The sequence below is a fragment of the Pleurodeles waltl genome, chromosome 5 (genome assembly GCF_031143425.1).
Source record: "Pleurodeles waltl isolate 20211129_DDA chromosome 5, aPleWal1.hap1.20221129, whole genome shotgun sequence".
In the NCBI taxonomy this organism is placed as follows: Eukaryota; Metazoa; Chordata; class Amphibia; order Caudata; family Salamandridae; genus Pleurodeles; species Pleurodeles waltl.
This window is the reverse complement of record NC_090444.1, coordinates 841,368,263-841,386,735: the sequence shown is the minus strand read 5'-3', so window position 1 is coordinate 841,386,735 and position 18,473 is coordinate 841,368,263. Positions and strand designations below refer to the sequence as shown.

Genomic DNA, 18,473 nt, shown 5'->3' with positions numbered 1-18,473 from the left:
GTTGGCGTCCATCTGGCGGGAAAACACTTCTGCACGACTCTCCAAGGCGTGGGGGATCCATCCTCCAAAGGGGAAGTCTCTAGCCCTTGTCGTTCCTGCAGTATTCACAGTTCTTCAGCCTAGTAAGAGCTTCTTTGCACCAACCGCTGGCATTTCTTGGGCATCTGCCCATCTCCGAGTTGCTTGTGACTTTTGGACTTGGTCCCCTTGTTCCACAGGTACCCTCAGTCAGGAATCCATCGTTGTTGCATTGCTGATTTGTGTTTTCCTTGCATTTTCCCTCTAACACGACTATTTTGTCCTTAGGGGAACTTTGGTGCACTTTGCACTCACTTTTCAGGGTCTTGGGGAGGGTTATTTTTCTAACTCTCACTATTTTCTAATAGTCCCAGCGACCCTCTACAAGGTCACATAGGTTTGGGGTCCATTCGTGGTTCACATTCCACTTTTGGAGTATATGGTTTGTGTTGCCCCTATCCCTATGTTTCCCCATTGCATCCTATTGTAACTATACATTGTTTGCACTGTTTTCTAAGACTATACTGCATATTTTTGCTATTGTGTATATATATCTTGTGTATATTTCCTATCCTCTCACTGAGGGTACACTCTAAGATACTTTGGCATATTGTCATAAAAATAAAGTACCTTTATTTTTAGTATAACTGTGTATTGTGTTTTCTTATGATATTGTGCATATGACACTAAGTGGTACTGTAGTAGCTTCACACGTCTCCTAGTTCAGCCTAAGCTGCTCTGCTAAGCTACCATTATCTATCAGCCTAAGCTGCTAGACACCCTATACACTAATAAGGGATAACTGGGCCTGGTGCAAGGTGCAAGTACCCCTTGGTACTCACTACAAGCCAGTCCAGCCTCCTACACACGTTACTGACCCTGACAGGGAACGTCGTGTTCTGGTGGATGCTGAGATTACCAACAATGCCCAGAATTCCTCTGGTGAAAATGGTAATTCTGCTGCATGTTCTCTATTACTTTCTAAATCTTCAGTTGTGGATCCCACGGAGGTGGTTTTGATCCTTGAATGCTCTGCTCTGATAGCTGATATGGGATCGAAAGTGCAATCAGGTCTCTGTATGCATATTACAGCGGGTGTTGCAGGAGGAAGGACACAGGGGATCAGGACTATGAAATGTTATTTTTGCAGCACAGCGGAATTGGCTACCCAGCTGGCTTTCCGGAGGTGTACATAACTGATGTTGCAGAATTTGAAGTGAACCACAGGAAAGGCGTGTCCCTAGCTCTCTTCCTGGGTTGAAACTTCACTTTACACAGAAACTGAGATTCCTCCCTATAGCCCTCCGATTTTGGAAGAGCATGCTTAACCGTATCGGGCGCCATAAGCTGCATGTGCCCACACTGTCCCTGGTGGGGTTACCCACCTGTGGGGAAGGATTCTTTATGACCTATGTAGAAGGCTGGCCTCGTGTGTGGTGGGTACCCAAGGTACTTACACCTTATACCAGGTCCAGTATCCCTTATCAGTGTAGTGTAGTCAGTGTCTAGACGCCAGGCTATTTAGAGGTACCTGTGGATGAGCAGCCAAGGCTTATCTAGGAGACATGCAAAGCTCATGCAATACCACTGTAGTCACTCACAGTACTTACACACATGAAAGAAAACACTCAGGGGGTCATTCCGACCCTGGCGGTCAAAGACCGCCAGGGCCGCGAATGACAGAAGCACCGCCAACAGGCTGGCGGTGCTTCCCTGCCCATTCTGACCGCGGCGGTAAAGCCGCGGTCAGAAAACCGGGTCCGGCGGTTTCCCGCCGGATTTCCCCCGGCTGGGCGAATCCGCCACGGCGGCGCTGCAAGCAGCGCCGCTATGGGGATTCTGACCCCCTTCCCGCCAGCCCGTTTCTGGCGGTTTACACCGCCAGGAAGAGGCTGGCGGGAACGGGTGTCCTGGGGCCCCTGGGGGCCCCTGCACTGCCCATTCCACTGGCATGGGCAGTGCAGGGGCCCCCTAACAGGGCCCCAGCCTGCTTTTCACTGTCTGCCTAGCAGACAGTGAAAAGCGCCACGGGTGCAACTGCACCCGTCGCACACCTGCAACACCGCAGGCTCCATACGGAGCCGGCTTCAGTGTTGCAGACCCCCTTCCCGCTGGGCCGGCGGGCGCTAACATTGTTAGCGCCAGCTGGCCCAGCGGGAAGGTCGGAATGGCCCCAGCGGTCTTTTGACCGCGGAGCGGCCAAATGGCGGTTCCCGCCAGGCGGGCGGTGCCCGCCGCCCGCCGGGGTCAGAATGACCCCCTCAGTGTTACAAAAAATAAAGGTACTTTATTTTGGTAACACAAATACTAAAAATACCATAGAGGCTACACTAGGAGGGAAGTAATATTCAAATTATATACACTAGTATGCAGAAATAAGCATTAAAACAGTTAGAACACAGTGCAATTAGTGAAAATCACAACTGAGAGAAATAGCCCTGGGGGAGAACATACCATATACTAAAAAAAAAAAATGGAATGCAAGAGTCAGTCCCACACCTAGGTAAGTGGAGTGTGTGGAGGGGAGCTTGGAGTACTAGGAAACCCCAAATGTAAGTACCACAACACTCCCAGCGACCAGGAAAGCAGGAGTAAATCACTGTAAAGTTCCCAGAACACCCACTTGGAAGAAAAGAAGAAAAATGTAAAGCCCAGAAGAGACTGCACATTCCTGGACAAGAAGACCTGTGAAAGAAGGGGGCCAAGTCCAATAAGCAAAGCAGAGTCCAGGAAGGGCCGGAGCCCTTCCCACCAGACTGATGGAACAAGAGATGAGTCGACGGTGATGAAAGTCAGCACTGTACCCAAGAAAACGAAATCGAGTTCCTGGAGGATGCAGGTGATGTTCCACGCCGGAAGGAGGATTGCAGTCGGGTTTGCGTCTTCGGATTCCACCAACAAGCCTTGGCAGATGCAAAACTCGCGGTTGGCGGAAAATAGAGCTGCCGGGGATCAGGAAGGACCAGGTCAACTCTACCATGGAGGGGGAAGTCAGAGGGCGTCCTCAGCAACACAGAGAGCCCACAGTAGCACAGGCAGCACCTACAGGAGTCCCACAGGACGGGGACACAAAATTCGAAAAAGTCGAAGAAGGAGCCTACGCAACACTACAAAAAGGGATCCCAAGTCGCTGGAGAATCACTCAGGGAGCTGTGCATTGCAGGATGGAGTGCTTGGGGCTGGAGCTTCAAGATGCCTGAAGATCCTTTGGAAAAGATGCCAACAAGCCTTGGCAGTTGCAAAGGACGTGGTCCACGGGGGGTACTATCCTGGGTGGACAGGCAAGGGCTTACCTCCACCCAAGTTTGACAGCTGGAAGAGAGGACCGTCTGGACCACTTCAGTCCACCACCTGTGTTTCAGGATCCACGCAGCTCAGCAGGAGAGAGGATCCACATACCCGGTCGTCGTTGCAGTTGGTGCCTGCAGATGCAGGGGAGTGACTCCTTCCCCCCAAGGGAGATTCCTTCTTCTTTCTGGTGCAGGCTGAAGATGGGCTATCCTCAGAGGATGCACGACCAGGAAAATGTTGCAGTTGTTGAAAGGAGCCGTGGATACAATGTTGCAGGAGGTGTCTTGCTTCTTTGTTGCAGCTTCTTGGTTCTTGGAGCGTCCAGATGCAGTTTCTTCAGTCAGAAATCGAAATGGAAGTTGCATAGGAAGCCTGATGGAGTCTTGCAAACTGAATCTGAGGAACCACCCAAGAGAGAGACCCTAAATAGCCCGGAAAGAGGGATCAGTCACCTAGCTGGGTGACCACCTATCAGGAGGGGCTCCGGCGTCATCTGCCTGCACTGCCCACTCAGATGCTCCCAGAGTTCCCTGCCAACCTTGAACCCAAGATGGCAAAACCCAGGGACCCTCTGGAGGAGCTCTGAGCACCACCCCTGGGGTGGTGATTGACAGGGGAGTGGTCACTCCCCTTTCCTTTGTCCAGTTTCGTGCAATAGCAGGGACTGGGGCTCCCTGAACCGGTGTAGACTGGTTTATGCAAGGAGGACACCAAATGTGCCCTTCAAAGCATTACCAGTGGCTTAGGAAGGCTACCCCTCCCAAGCCTGTAACATCTGTTTCAAAAGGGAGAGGGTGCAACACCCCTCTCCCAAAGGAAATCCTTTGTTCTGCCTTCCTGGGCTTGAGCTGCTCAAGCAACAGGAGGGCAGAAACCTGTCTGTGAGGTGGGAGCAGCTTGGGCTGCCTGGAAAACCTCAGAAGGCAGTAATGGCAATACTGGGGGTCCTCTAAGGAGCCCACAGAGCACATGGAATCAATCATACAACCAATGCTTGCAACAGCATTGGGGTATGATTCCAACATGTTTGATACCAAACATGCCTATGTTCGGCGTTACCATTATGTAGCTGGGCAAAGGTATTGACCTATGTCCAGTACACGTGTAAAATGGCTTCCCCACACCGATTTTGGAAGAGCATGCTTAAACGTATAGGGCACCATATGCTGAATGCACCCACACTGTCCCTGGTGAAGTTACCCGCCTGTGGGGAAGGATTCTTCATGACCTGGAAAATGAGTTTATATAATCACCCTAGATTGTTTGCCGCAATTATACGCCCACTGGGAGATCATTATAGATCGGCTGTTCCTAGGGATGGAATGGGATAAGACCCTATAATGTACCTATACTCTATCCAGAAAACCTTTTTTAAATTTACCCAATTTAACTGCCTGCACACCACATACCTCACAAATTGAACATTATGCTGCACACCCCTGACCTGGCCTGACCCAGGTGTACCGTTGTTAATGCATACTTTGTGCACATGGTTTGGAGCTGCCCAGTGATCACATGGTTTTGGACAAAGATCACAGCAGATTTAGAGAGAACATTAGATAGGCAGGCACTCCACACTGCAGAGATTTGCCTGCTATTCCTATATCGCAGAAGAGCATCTCGGGAAGCTGGAAATAGATTCCTTGACCTGGCCATGGGCATAGCCGCAGACACATTGCACTACACTGGAAGTCTACAGAATTCCTGCTGCATTGTTAGTGAAAAGCAGAGGTGAAGACCTGAACTCTCTCTGCCTTAGGCTGCTTTCCTGTGCTTAAAGGAATACAGGGCTATTCGGAGTATACCTTTGCCAGAAAAATGGATGAAGGTGGTGGTAAGTTTCACTGAACCGGAGGCGCAGGGCCACTAGGGACTGGCCTAATGATGTATTATTCACACCCCTGTCATAGCTCCCACAGGTTACCTGACAGAGGGGACTAACTGCCTCCCCGTGCAACTCACATATTCAACACTGGACAAAAACACCTGTGCACCTGTCGTTATCACTGCTAACTATATATAGGTAAAAATAGAACCAAGACCTCTTATCTATGGACCTGAGTGGGATTGGTCCTTAAATACATTCTAAGTTAATAGCCCTAATGTATAGCTACTTGCTTGAACACTTATGCTCATACAATCTTGTTCTACACATAAATGTGTTATATGTGTAAGGATCATGTATATGTATGTGGTTATACGGTTTTAACATCTACTGCTGTCATGCTGTACGAAAAAGCTCAATAAAAGGTTTTTTTTAAATTGCATTCTCTGACAGAATGATCCTTGATTTTATGTGTATAATGACGCCCTGCATGCACTAGAACTGAATGCCAGGTTCCTCATGCATGCTGAGCACGAGTGTCTGGCAATGCAAATGTCACGTTGACCATGAACTGGGGGATCTAGTGTTGCTGACACTGGGCACAAATGCAATGGTGGTATAAAAATAATTTGTTTCTGAGCAGATATTTTAGAGACTTCTATCTGCAGACTATTACCTGTGTAGTTCTCCCCAGGTGTCAGACTGGATCCTTAAGATTTTTGTGTGCAGTACCCCTGTGTACCAGATGGTGGTGTTGATCTACTCTGCATCCGTCGTCTGCGTCGATCTACTCTGCATCCGTCGTCTGCGTCTGGGCGTGCCAAAGTCAGTTCTTCTTTTTCTGCACCAACCAGCGCTAATCTGAAGACAGCGTTTTTTGACTGCTCCTTTTCAACTTTTTGTGAAGCTTTTTCTGAGATAATTATCTTCTGGTTTGTTGAGGGATGTCATCTAGGAAGACAGGATTCAAGCCCTGTGGACCCTGTAATCAGGCGATGTCCGTGACAGATCCGTACCTTGTGTGTCTGCGGTGTTTAAAGCACAGCCACGACCTGCAATCGTGCTCCGAGTGCTAGGCTATGCATCCAAAAGCTTTGAGGGAGTAGTCCCTAAAGCTGCTGGCGACCCGGCACACAACTCCTCACAGGTCGAGGTCTATGTTGAGAAGAAGGTCCTGGGATTACTCGCAGAGTCTAAAGTCGTTGCTGTCCCAGTCGAAGTCCTCAGAGCAATTAGGTAAGTTGGGGCAGAAGAAGAAATCCAAGACGTCAGAGCACTCTTTTGACTTCTCCTCGTCCGACAAGACAAGGGAGCATTGACATTCTAGGCCTTGTTCTGTGGAACCTGTGCATGGGCCGACTTCCCACCTCCCTGAATTTGCGGGAGCAAGAGCAACCCCTGCCCAACTTTGAGAATTTTATGAGGCCCTGCGCCTCATTTTGGGGCGCCCTGTCCCTGTTGGATTTCCTTCAGGATCCACAGGGTCAGAGGGCCCCCTTCGGGTTGCACGCTGGCAACTCCAGCCCCTACGCTGAGGGCTCCCAGGGATCTTGTCCTGAATCCGGACCAGCGCTGGTCGTACCACCTCAACCTTCCTCGACGCTGGTCCCAATGCCGACATTCCTAGTGCCCACTGGTGCCTCCATCTCCATAGTGATCCCCAACACGGAGCCGGACGCGTGTCAACTGACTCCAGCGCCTGCAGGAGCTGTGCCTCCTAGATCGGATTCTGAGCCCTATTTCTATGGGGTAGGCCTTGGGGAAGAATGGGAGGAGTCACTGGACCCTTTAGAATACCAGTCCTGCCAAGGTGCAATGGACGTGCGTGAGGGCTTGGGTGATGCTAGCAGACTGGACACATCTCCAGATACTGGCTTTCTTTCTCTCTCTACAGTGGCTACGAAGGAGGGAGCATCCTATGCTATGGGGGTGAAGAGGGCGTCTGAGGTCCTGGACCTGAAGTTGCCCTTGGTGGCCCTCAAGACTAATATCTTGGTGGAGGTGCTGCAACTAGGAGTTTCCACCTCAGAACCCCTGCTCCCTATCATTGATGCCCTCACTGACGTCCTACTGGGTACCTGGTCTAAAATCAGCACAGGGGCTCCTTTGAACAGGACAATCGCCCCGCACCTGAGGACGCAAGTTTCCTGGCGCAACACCCCACCCTTGAGAGCTTGGTGGTCAAGCCTCTGCCTCTCGAAGCGCATTTATTTCCACTCCCTTTGGGAAGAAGATGTTTTCTTCTGCCAGCCTTGCATTGCAGTCAGAGAACACTGCATGACTTTTAGGCCGTTATTCCCACATGCTGTGGAATACAGATGTGCAAGTGCTGCCACAGGTCCCAGAGGAGGCCAGAGCTGTACTCTCCCAGGCTGTTGTCGATGGGAGAGATGTAGCAAAGTTCACAATTTGTTGTGGGCTTCAAACAACCTACTCGCTATGCAGAGTGGTTTCCATAACGCCACCTGGCTGAGGCCGTCTGGCTTTTCAGAGGATTTCCAGGCTTCTTTGATGGACAAGCCGTTTGATGGCACCCGTCTCTTTGGAAACAAGGCAGACTCTGTACCCAAGCGTTTAAAGGATTCTCCGGCTGCAGCCAGGTCCTTGAGCCTTGTGGCAGCCCCTTGTCCCCTGCAGTCTTTCTTTTGCCCCTTTTGTGGCTACGGAAGGGGTCCCCAACTGCGCCAATTCCCGCCCAGCCACTGTACTGTGCATATTGCCCAGCCTCTGTGTGGAGGAGGGCTCAAGACCCACTGACCTCATGGGTCATGTGGTCAGTGGTCTGGTCAGTACGCCCCCTCTTCTTCAGCGGCCTCTAAACCCTCCTATTCTTCCTCCCGCCCATGATGGGCATGTATGCAGCAGGATTCGCTATCTCCTGCCCCACTGGCAATCCCTCACTTCTGGATTTTGCAGATTGTCCCAAGGGGGCCACTCCCTCCCCTTCGAGGCTACCCCTCCATCCATGCCACCTTCTGACGATAAGACGACAGAGGACCCTTTGTCCCTTCTTTGCGAGAATGTTACTGCTCTCTTGGCCAAGGGAGCCATAGAGAGGGTTCCAGTGCCAGAAGAAGTCTGTGGTTGCTATTTATTCCTACTACTTTCTGGTCCCCAAAAAGGACAGGGGCCTGCGCCCTATCCTAGAGCTTCGATTCCTCAATCTCTTCCTCAAAAAGGAGAAGTTCATGATGCTCATATTGGCTCAGGTCTTGTTTGCTCTGGACCCAGGAGACTGGATCGTAGCGTTGGACTTGCAGAACGCTTACTTTCATATCCCTGCTTTGCCTACCCAAAGACGTTATTTGGGGTTCACAGTAGGTCGCAAACACTTTATGTTCACCCTCCTCCCCTTTGGCCTTACCAGCACCCCTCGGGTGTTTACTAAGGTGATGCAGTGGTTGGACCTCCCCTGCAGAGATCAGAGGTTTCAGTCTTCCCCAATCTCGACAACTGGCTGTTGAAGGCGATCTCGCCCCAGGCTGCCGTCTTCCACCCCCAGACTACTGTGGACCTCCTACATTCTTTGCGGGCTCACTATAAATGTGCTTAAGTCACACCTTACACCCTATGAGACGCTCCCTTTCATCGGAGCTGTTCTGAACACAGTGCAGTTTGGAGCCAGGATATTCAGGCTATGATACTGATGTTTCAGCCTCTGTCCTGGATTTTGGTGAAAATTACTATGATTCTGTTGGGCCTGATGGCCTCCTACATCCTGCATACTGCTGGTGACCCATGCCAGATTGCATATGCAGACTCAGCAGTAGGACCTGAAGATTAAGTGGAGCGCAGCATCAGGGGAGTCTGTTCGACATGGTCCAGATTTCAGAGAGAACTGCGAAAGATCTGCGGTGGTGGTTAACAGATCACGACTGGGCCAGAAGCAGATCATCCTTCCCCTACCGAATCAAATCTGACAGTAGTGACAGATGCATCACTACCAGATGGGGCAGCCATATGGGAGAGGAGAGATAAGAGACATCTGGTCTCTGGCGGAAATAGGACTCCACATCAAAATGCTGGCGCTTCACGCAAACCGGCTGGAATTGAAAGACTTTCTTCCCTGTGTCAAAGAAAAGATGGTGCAGGTGTTCATTGACAACATCACTGCCATGTGGTCCTGCAACAAGCAGGGTGGGGTGGGCTTGTGGATCCTTTCGCAGGAGTCTCTGCGCCTCTGGACATGGCTGGAACTGCAGGGCATAACCCTGGTGGTTTAACATCTGGTAGGCTCTCTGAATGCCAGAGTGGTAAAACTCAGCCGAAAATGCATAGCGGATCATAAATGGTGTTTCCATCTGGAGGTGGCACAACGTTTCTTTCAGCATTAGGGAGACCTTGGTTAGATTTGTTCGCCTCCTCTGAAAACATGCAATGTCAGCAGTTTTGTGCATTGAAGTTTCCAAGGTGTTAATCGCTCAGAGACGCTTTTCGTCTCAAGTGGAGTTCAGCCCTCTTGTACTCCTTTCCGCCCATACAATTCCTGCCCAGAGCTCTCAAGAAAATCAGGAAGACCGGGCCCCAGTAATCCTTGTGCCTCCAGATGAAAGATGGAGAGTCTAGTATCCAGAGCTGCTGAGCATGTCCATCAATCCTCCTGTCAAACATCCTCTTCAGGAGTATCTTCTGTCGCAGCAGCAGGGGAGGGTTCTTCACTCAAACCTATCCACTTTCCACCTTCTTGTGTTGAGATTTAGCAGCAGCAGTTGCCAGGCTTTGATTTTCCTCCCGAAGTCTGTAACATAATCTTGGCAGACAGGTGTGTAGGAGGCTGGACTGGCTTGTAGTGAGTACCAAGGGGTACTTACACCTTGCACCAGGCCCAGGTATCCCTTATTAGTGTATAGGGTGTCTAGCAGCTTAGGCTTATAGAAAAGGTAGCTTAGCAGAGCAGCTTAGGCTGAACTAGGAGACGAGTAAAGCTCCTACAGTACCACTAGTGTCACTTGCACAATATCATAAGAAAACACAATACACAGATATACTAAAAATAAAGGTACTTTATTTTTATGACAATATGCCAAAGTATCTCAGTGAGTACCCTCAGTATGAGGATAGCAAATATACACAAGATATATGTACACAATACCAAAAATATGCAGTATAGTCTTAGAAAACAGTGCAAACAATGTATAGTTACAATAGGATGCAATGGGGACACATAGGGATAGGGGCAACACAAACCATATACTCCAAAAGTGGAATGCGAACCACGAATGGACCCCAAACCTTTGTGACCTTGTAGAGGGTCGCTGGGACTGTAAGAAAACAGTAAGGGTTAGAAAAATAGCCCACCCCAAGACCCTGAAAAGTGAGTGCAAAGTGCACTAAAGTTCCCCCAAGGACATAGAAGTCGTGATAGGGGAATTCTGCAGGAAAGACACAAACCAGCAATGCAACAACGAGGGTACCTGTGGAACAAGGGGACCAAGTCCAAAAGTCACAAGCCAGTCGGAGATGGGCAGATGCCCAGGAAATGCCAGCTGTGGGTGCAAAGAAGCTGCTACTAGGCAGTAGAAGCTGAGGATTCTGCAGGAACGACAAGGGCTAGAAACTTCCCCTTTGGAGGGTGGATGTCCCACGTCGTGAAGAGTCGTGCAGAAGTGTTTTCCTGAAGAAAGACCGCAAACAAGCCTTGCTAGCTGCAAGTCGTGTGGTTAGGGTTTTTGGATGCTGCTGTGGCCCAGGACGGACCAGGATGTCGCCAATTGCGTCAGGGGACAGAGGGGGCACCCAGCAAGACAAGGAGCCCTCTCAGAAGCAGGCAGCACCCACAGAAGTGCCGGAACAGGCACTACGAAGAGGAGTGAAACAGCGCTCACCCGAAGTTGCACAAAGGAGTCCCACGCCGCCGAAGGACAACTTAGAAAGTCGTGCAATGCAGGTTAGAGTGCCGTGGACCCAGGCTTGGCTGTGCACAAAGGATTTCCGCCGGAAGTGCACAGAGGCCGGAGTAGCTGCAAAAGATGCGGTTCCCAGCAATGCAGTCTGGCGTGGGGATGCAAGGACTTACCTCCACCAAACTTGGACTGAAGAGTCACTGGACTGTGGGAGTCACTTGGACAGAGTTGCTGGATTCAAGGGACCTCGCTCGTCGTGCTGAGAGGAGACCCAGGGGACCGGTGATGCAGTTCTTTGGTGCCTGCAGTAGCAGGGGGAAGATTCCGTCGACCCACGGGAGATTTCTTTGGAGCTTCTAGTGCAGAGAGGAGGCAGACTACCCCCACAGCATGCACCACCAGGAAAACAGTCGAGAAGGCGGCAGGATCAGCGTTACAGAGTTGCAGTAGTCGTCTTTGCTACTTTGTTGCAGTTTTGCAGGCTTCCAGCGCGGTCAGCAGTCGATTCCTTGGCAGAAGGTGAAGAGAGAGATGCAGAGGAACTCTGATGAGCTCTTGCATTCGTTATCTAAGGAATTCCCCAAGGCAGAGACCCTAAATAGCCAGAAAAGAGGGTTTGGCTACTTAGGAGAGAGGATAGGCTAGCAACACCTGAAGGAGCCTATCAGAAGGAGTCTCTGACGTTACCTGCTGGCCCTGGCCACTCAGAGCAGTCCAGTGTGCCAGCAGCACCTCTGTTTCCAAGATGGCAGAGGTCTGGAGCACACTGGAGGAGCTCTGGGCACCTCCCAGGGGAGGTGCAGGTCAGGGGAGTGGTCACTCCCCTTTCCTTTGTCCAGTTTCGCGCCAGAGCAGGGCTGAGGGGTCCCTGAACCGGTGTAGACTGGCTTATGCAGAAATGGGCACAATCTGTGCCCATGAAAGCATTTCCAGAGGCTGGGGGAGGCTACTCCTCCCCTGCCTTAACACCTTTTTCCAAAGTTATGCTCTCTCATTTCTTTCCAAATTGTCACTAACAGGCTAGCGACCAATTTTAGCAATTCACATTGGCATACTGGAACACCCTTATAATTCCCTAGTATATGGTACTGAGGTACCCAGGGTATTGGGGTTCCAGGAGATCCCTATGGCCTGCAGCATTTCTTTTGCCACCCATAGGGAGCTCTGACAATTCTTACACAGGCCTGCGTCTGCAGCCTGAGTGAAATAACGTCCACGTTATTTTCACAGCCATTTACCACTGCACTTAAGTAAATTATAAGTCACCTATATGTCTAACCTTTACCTGGTAAAGATTAGGTGCAAAGTTACTTAGTGTGTGGGCACCCTGGCACTAGCCAAGGTGCCCCCACATTGTTCAGGGCAAATTCCCCGGACTTTGTGAGTGCGGGGACACCATTACACGCGTGCAATGGTAACTCCGAATATGGCCATGTAACATGTCTATGATCATGGAATTGCCCCCTCTATGCCATCCTGGCATAGTTGGCACAATCCCATGATCCCACGGGTCTGTAGCATAGACCCTGGTACTGCCAAACTGCCTTTTCAGGGGTTTCACTGCAGCTGCTGCTGCTGCCAACCCCTCAGACAGGTTTCTGCCCTCCTGGGGTCCAGCCAGGCTTGGCCAGGATGGCAGAACAAAGGACTTCATCAAAGAGAGGGTGTTACACCCTCTCCCTTTGGAAAAAGGTGTGAAGGCAGGGGAGGAGTAGCCTCCCCCAGCCTCTGGAAATGCTTTGTTGGGCACAGAGGTGCCCAATTCTGCATAAGCCAGTCTACACCGGTTCAGGGGACCCCTTAGCCCTGCTCTGGCGCGAAACTGGACAAAGGAAAGGGGAGTGACCACTCCCCTGACCTGCACCTCCCCTGGGAGGTGTCCAGAGCTCCTCCAGTGTGCTCCAGACCTCTGCCATCTTGGAAACAGAGGTGCTGCTGGCACACTGGACTGCTCTAAGTGGCCAGTGCCACCAGGTGACGTCAGAGACTCCTTGTGATAGGCTCCTTCAGGTGTTGCTAGCCTATCCTCTCTCCTAGGTAGCCAAACCCTCTTTTCTGGCTATTTAGGGTCTCTGTCTCTGGGGAAACTTTAGATAACGAATGCAAGAGCTCATCCGAGTTCCTCTGCATCTCTCTCTTCACCTTCTGATAAGGAATCGACTGCTGACCGCGCTGGAAGCCTGCAAAACTGCAACAAAGTAGCTAAGACGACTACTGCAACTCTGTAACGCTGATCCTGCCGCCTTCTCGACTGTTTTCCTGTTTGTGCATGCTGTGGGGGTAGTCTGCCTCCTCTCTGCACCAGAAGCTCCGAAGAAATCTCCCGTGGGTCGACGGAATCTTCCCCCTGCAACCGCAGGCACCAAAAAGCTGCATTACCGGTCCCTTGGGTCTCCTCTCAGCACGACGAGCGAGGTCCCTGGAATCCAGCAACTGTGTCCAAGTGGCCCTCACAGTCCAGTGACTCTTCAGTCCAAGTTTGGTGGAGGTAAGTCCTTGCCTCACCTCGCTAGACTGCATTGCTGGGAACTGCGACTTTTGCAGCTACTCCGGCCTCCGTGCACTTCCGGCGGAAATCCTTTGTGCACAGTCCAGCCTGGGTCCACGGCACTCTAACCTGCATTGCACGACCTCCTAAGTTGTTCTCCGGCGACGTCGGACTTCTTTGTGCGACTTCGGGTGAGCACCGTTTCACGCATCCTCGTAGTGCCTGTTTCTGGCACTTCTCCGGGTGCTACCTGCTGCTGAGAGGGCTCCTTGTCTTGCTCGACGTCCCCTCTCTCTCCTGGTCCAATTTGCGACCTCCTGGTCCCTCCTGGGTCACAGCAGCGTCCAAAAACGCTAACCGCACGATTTGCAGCTAGCAAGGCTTGTTGGCGTTCTTTCGGCGGGAAAACACTTCTGCACGACTGTCCACGGCGAGAGGGATCCGTCCACCAAAGGGGAAGTCTCTAGCCCTTTTCGTTCCTGCAGAAACCGCAGCTTCTCCTGTCCAGTAGAAGCTTCTTTGCACCCGCAGCTGGCATTTCCTGGGCATCTGCCCATCTCCGACTTGCTTGTGACTTTTGGACTTGGTCCCCTTGTTCCACAGGTACCCTAGATTGGAAATCCACAGTTGTTGCATTGTTGGTTTGTGTCTTTCCTGCATTATTCCTCTAACACGACTTCTTTGTCCTTAGGGGAACTTTAGTGCACTTTGCACTCACTTTTCAGGGTCTTGGGGAGGGTTATTTTTCGACCTCTCACTATTTTCTAATAGTCCCAGCGACCCTCTACAAGGTCACATAGGTTTGGGGTCCATTCGTGGTTCGCATTCCACTTTTGGAGTATATGGTTTGTGTTGCCCCTATCCCTATGTTTCCCCATTGCATCCTATTGTAACTATACATTGTTTGCACTGTTTTCTAAGACTATACTGCATATTTTTGCTATTTTGTATATATATCTTGTGTATATTTCCTATCCTCTCACTGAGGGTACACTCTAAGATACTTTGGCATATTGTCATAAAAAATAATGTACCTTTATTTTTAGTATAACTGTGTATTGTGTTTTCTTATGATATTGTGCATATGACACTAAGTGGTACTGTAGTAGCTTCACACGTCTCCTAGTTCAGCCTAAGCTGCTCTGCTAAGCTACCATTATCTATCAGCCTAAGCTGCTAGACACCCTATACACTAATAAGGGATATCTGGACCTGGTGCAAGGTGCAAGTACCCCTTGGTACTCACTACAAGCCAGTCCAGCCTCCTACAATATGTGGTCACCATTTCACAGATAAAAAAGGTGTTAGAAGCTTGGAAGAACTTTACTTGAGCTGTTAACCACAGAAAAAGATTGAAAACTCAAATTTTGCTGTAAACTACGTATTGACTGAAACTGCTATTTAACATTCGCCTCTGAGGATTTCTAATTGGACTTTGAATAGTTCATGCATATGACTTGTTTGTAAAGGAAAACGTTTTATGCATTTTGGAGGAATGCATGGTACACTTTTTTCTCCTCTGGAGTGGGATCGGGCAAAGGCTCAATAGGAGATATGTCCACCTCTAACCAGGTGATCTTGAGTTTAGCTTAACTGGTTTGTATTATCTTTCATCAATCTCAAATGTCAAAGCTGATCTTATGGAAGTCCTTGGACAGGCACTGCAGATAAAAAATAGATATATCTGCATACAAAATATAATACATATATTTCCTCAAAACTAGACATTATTGTACAAGTTTCCAGAAACAATTTCAAATACTTCAAACATACAAATGGACCGATCCGAAATAATTAAGAGAATGATAACATACCATTATACATTTGAGCTTTAATCGATGGGCAAACAATTATATATATTCACTTTGTTCATGTTGGGTTTTTGTTGTGTGTTTGCGAATACAAGTAAACAGAATCCCAAGACATATTTTAATAAGATTGTTAATTTGTCTTTTGTTCTGTCAATAGGCGATGCAACTAAAAGAAGATACGAAGATTTTGTCAAACCTGATCTAAATGTAGCTGCCTCTGGAAAAGTTAAAATAGAGACGTTTCCAAGCATTCAGAAGAAGGCAGACTCAAACAATTCATTATGGTCAAGAAACAATCATGAATTTGGAAGAAAGATGCCTACGTATTTTAAAGATTGTTTCACTGATGCAATACATTCTAATTTACATCAGACAAAGCCAAAACTAGAGACGTCAGAGACATTTCACAAGTGCGAGTATGAAAGCAACCTCAGAAATGTAGGCATTCTTTCGTGGGTGCCAGACACACCGAGTATGTGGAGACCATTTAAATGCACGGAATGTGAGGCATACTTTAGTCTGAGTGAAGATCTTTTTAGACACGAACAGACACACCCCCAGCAAGCATCTTATAAATGCACAGAATGTAATAAAAGTTATGTTCTCAAGGAAGATCTTGCTGCACACCAAAGAATACACAATGTGATACGTATGAAGAGTGTAATGCAACTTCAAGGGAGTAATATTGAGGGGAATACAACTAATTATACTCATCAGTGCACACACTGTGCTAAAAGTTTTTGTTTAAAGGAAAGCCTTAATATTCACTTAAGAAAACACATAGATACAAAACCGTTTAAATGTTCTCTATGTGATAAAAGCTTCAATCAGAAGGTTATATTTCTGAGACATCAAAGAACACATATAGGGGAGAGGCCTTATATATGTAGTGCATGCGGGATAAACTTTACTCATAAGCTAGGCCTTTTGGTGCATCAAAAAAGGCGGCTATGCAAGAAGGCATTTCCTTTTCCTGTGTATACAAAATGCTTTGTTCTACTTGGAGAGCGTGTTTCTCCTGAGGTAATAAATGATGGGGCAGTACAAAAAAATAACTACATCACACGAGAGCCATATCAATGTCGTGAGTGTGGAGGAGGTTTTAGTCGTAAAGTATAGATGTCATTAGACACGAGTGATCCCATAGCAAATAGAACCTCGCCATCACACTCGAAGTTGCACTGTGAGAGCCTAAATAAACCACAGAAGATGACATAGGCACAGTCACTTCATAGGGCCCAATATCAAATAGTGAAAGGAAAATTACGGCTATGGCTACAATCATAGGAGTGCCACTCCATAGGTTTCACTTGGCCAGTCCTTGGAGGGAAAAAATAAATACTTCTGTTTGCACACATAGTGTGTCAAAGTGAAGAATATAAATGTATGCAAAAATCAGTAAAAGTGAATAGCGTTAGCTTTTCATGTTTGAGAATTATAGTTTGATGCTTTAACAGACCGTGTCAAAAGAATGAGATTTTCTGTGGTTGTATGTTGGGACAAAGCATCCAAGTTGGAGACACTAACCTAATATACAACATTACACAATGCAAACAGGACTAGGAACTAAATTGCTAAATAGCAGATTGAAAGGTACATCGAAGAAACGTTATTCGCTTGCATCTATGGGATTAGGGGAAGACATTTGAAAGGGCTTGAGGTTGGGGTCTGCAGTTCTAGAAGCTGTACCTCCCACGTCCCCGGTGTTTGGACTCTTCGGCTGCAACGAGCATCATTTCCACTTTAACAACATCCCACGCGTTAAATATAATTTTGCAGAGCCTGTAGAAATTGGAGGCCTAAATCGGACTCTGAATGCTAAAAAGCGGCAGCTACTTTTTTTTTTCTCATGAAAATACCATTCGGTGCACATTGTTGCTTAGCGGTATGCACAGACCCTTTCCTTTGAATTCTAGTTAATATGTATTTTTCTTGTTTTTAGCCATCCCTGGTGTCCCTGCTGTTCTATAGCATTATCTATTACTGACCAATACAGTTGTTTTCCATATTTGCCGTCGATTTGGATGCTTTGGCAATCCCCTTTCCACAGTGCTTGAAATAGAAAAATAGAAGTGCCTGCTTGTTGCTGAGAAGTGCCAGTACTCTTCAATTAAAAGTATTAAGTTTTTCTTGAGAAGTGCATATACTCTCCCCTTCAGCATAAAAAAGTGCAGGTACTCACTACCAGACAGTACCGGCCCATTTAAAGCAATGCCTTTCTGTACCTCTATCACTCAGCATTCTGATCGGTTGAGATGTGGGTATCCTAATGTTCCTTTTCTAAGTATTTGAAGTATTTCTTCCCCGTATTATGAGCCTTTTCCAAGTGATGTTTACTCCCCCCTGCCGAAAATGGATCACCTCATCGTATAGGAAGGAAGAAATTGGACCCTGTCCCCAGCCTTATGGCAGTTTAAGCCGTCCTCTCACATGTTCAGGCCGAGAGCTGGTTAAGACTGGCTTCCGCTTTATGGGACCTTATTTAAACGTGCTTAATTTGATGTATATGATTTTCGCAGTTGCTCCCTTGTGCGTTGATTTTTTTGAAAAAAGACAATAGTGCCAAATTCAGTAATATTGAAACAAATAACATCTAATACTTTGAGGCTTTTTTTCCGCACACAGCTAATCCTTAAATTTGGCATGGTATTCTTTCAGGTATTTGCTAACTTCGTTCTGTGAAGGACTGCCTCACAAATGTTCTCTTTTTCATTTTCTTCCCATTCATTGAGAATTGAGATATTGATATTTTCCCTTGTTGTCCTATGTAACATACTTTTGAAGTTTTTCAGTTCATATTTATCTACGGCACAGTTGAGTATTGTCCATTTATACTATAAAATAAAGTGCTACTTATGGTGAATATTACGACATATGTTTGTTTTTATTTAAGTTGTTTTTGTGTTTACTTTGATGCAGTGCAGTTTATTAATATTTATAGCAATCTTTGTTAAGGTTTTAATTTTTCCATACAAAAGAAGTCATCGGGTCCAGTGGCTGTCATTGTGGGATTGCATCATAGCAAGCTCCATGAGCAAATTAGCCATCCTCCATATGACAGCTTCGTCAAAGATAGAATAAGGCAGAAGAGGCTATGGGCTTAGAAAATCCTAACCATTACCCCGTACACCCTTGTAGACTATCGCATAACTTATGCCAGCCTCGCACACAGCCCAGTGAAAGCGATCATTCATAAC

The 18,473-nt window shown here is 48.1% G+C and overlaps 1 protein-coding gene across 9 annotated transcripts in view; it reads left to right on the top strand.

Moving 5' to 3' along the window:
- The window catches only part of LOC138296083 (zinc finger protein 773-like), a 464,416-nt gene extending 446,272 nt beyond the window's left edge, over positions 1 to 18,144 (top strand). For all 9 annotated transcript variants that reach the window (XM_069234910.1, XM_069234908.1, XM_069234906.1 and 6 more), the window contains one exon: positions 15,434 to 18,144. In XM_069234910.1, the coding sequence (XP_069091011.1) occupies positions 15,434 to 16,395 (962 nt within the window). In that variant the 3' untranslated portion in view covers positions 16,396 to 18,144. The remainder of the gene's footprint in view (positions 1 to 15,433) is intronic.
- Positions 18,145 to 18,473: the final 329 nt, after the last annotated feature.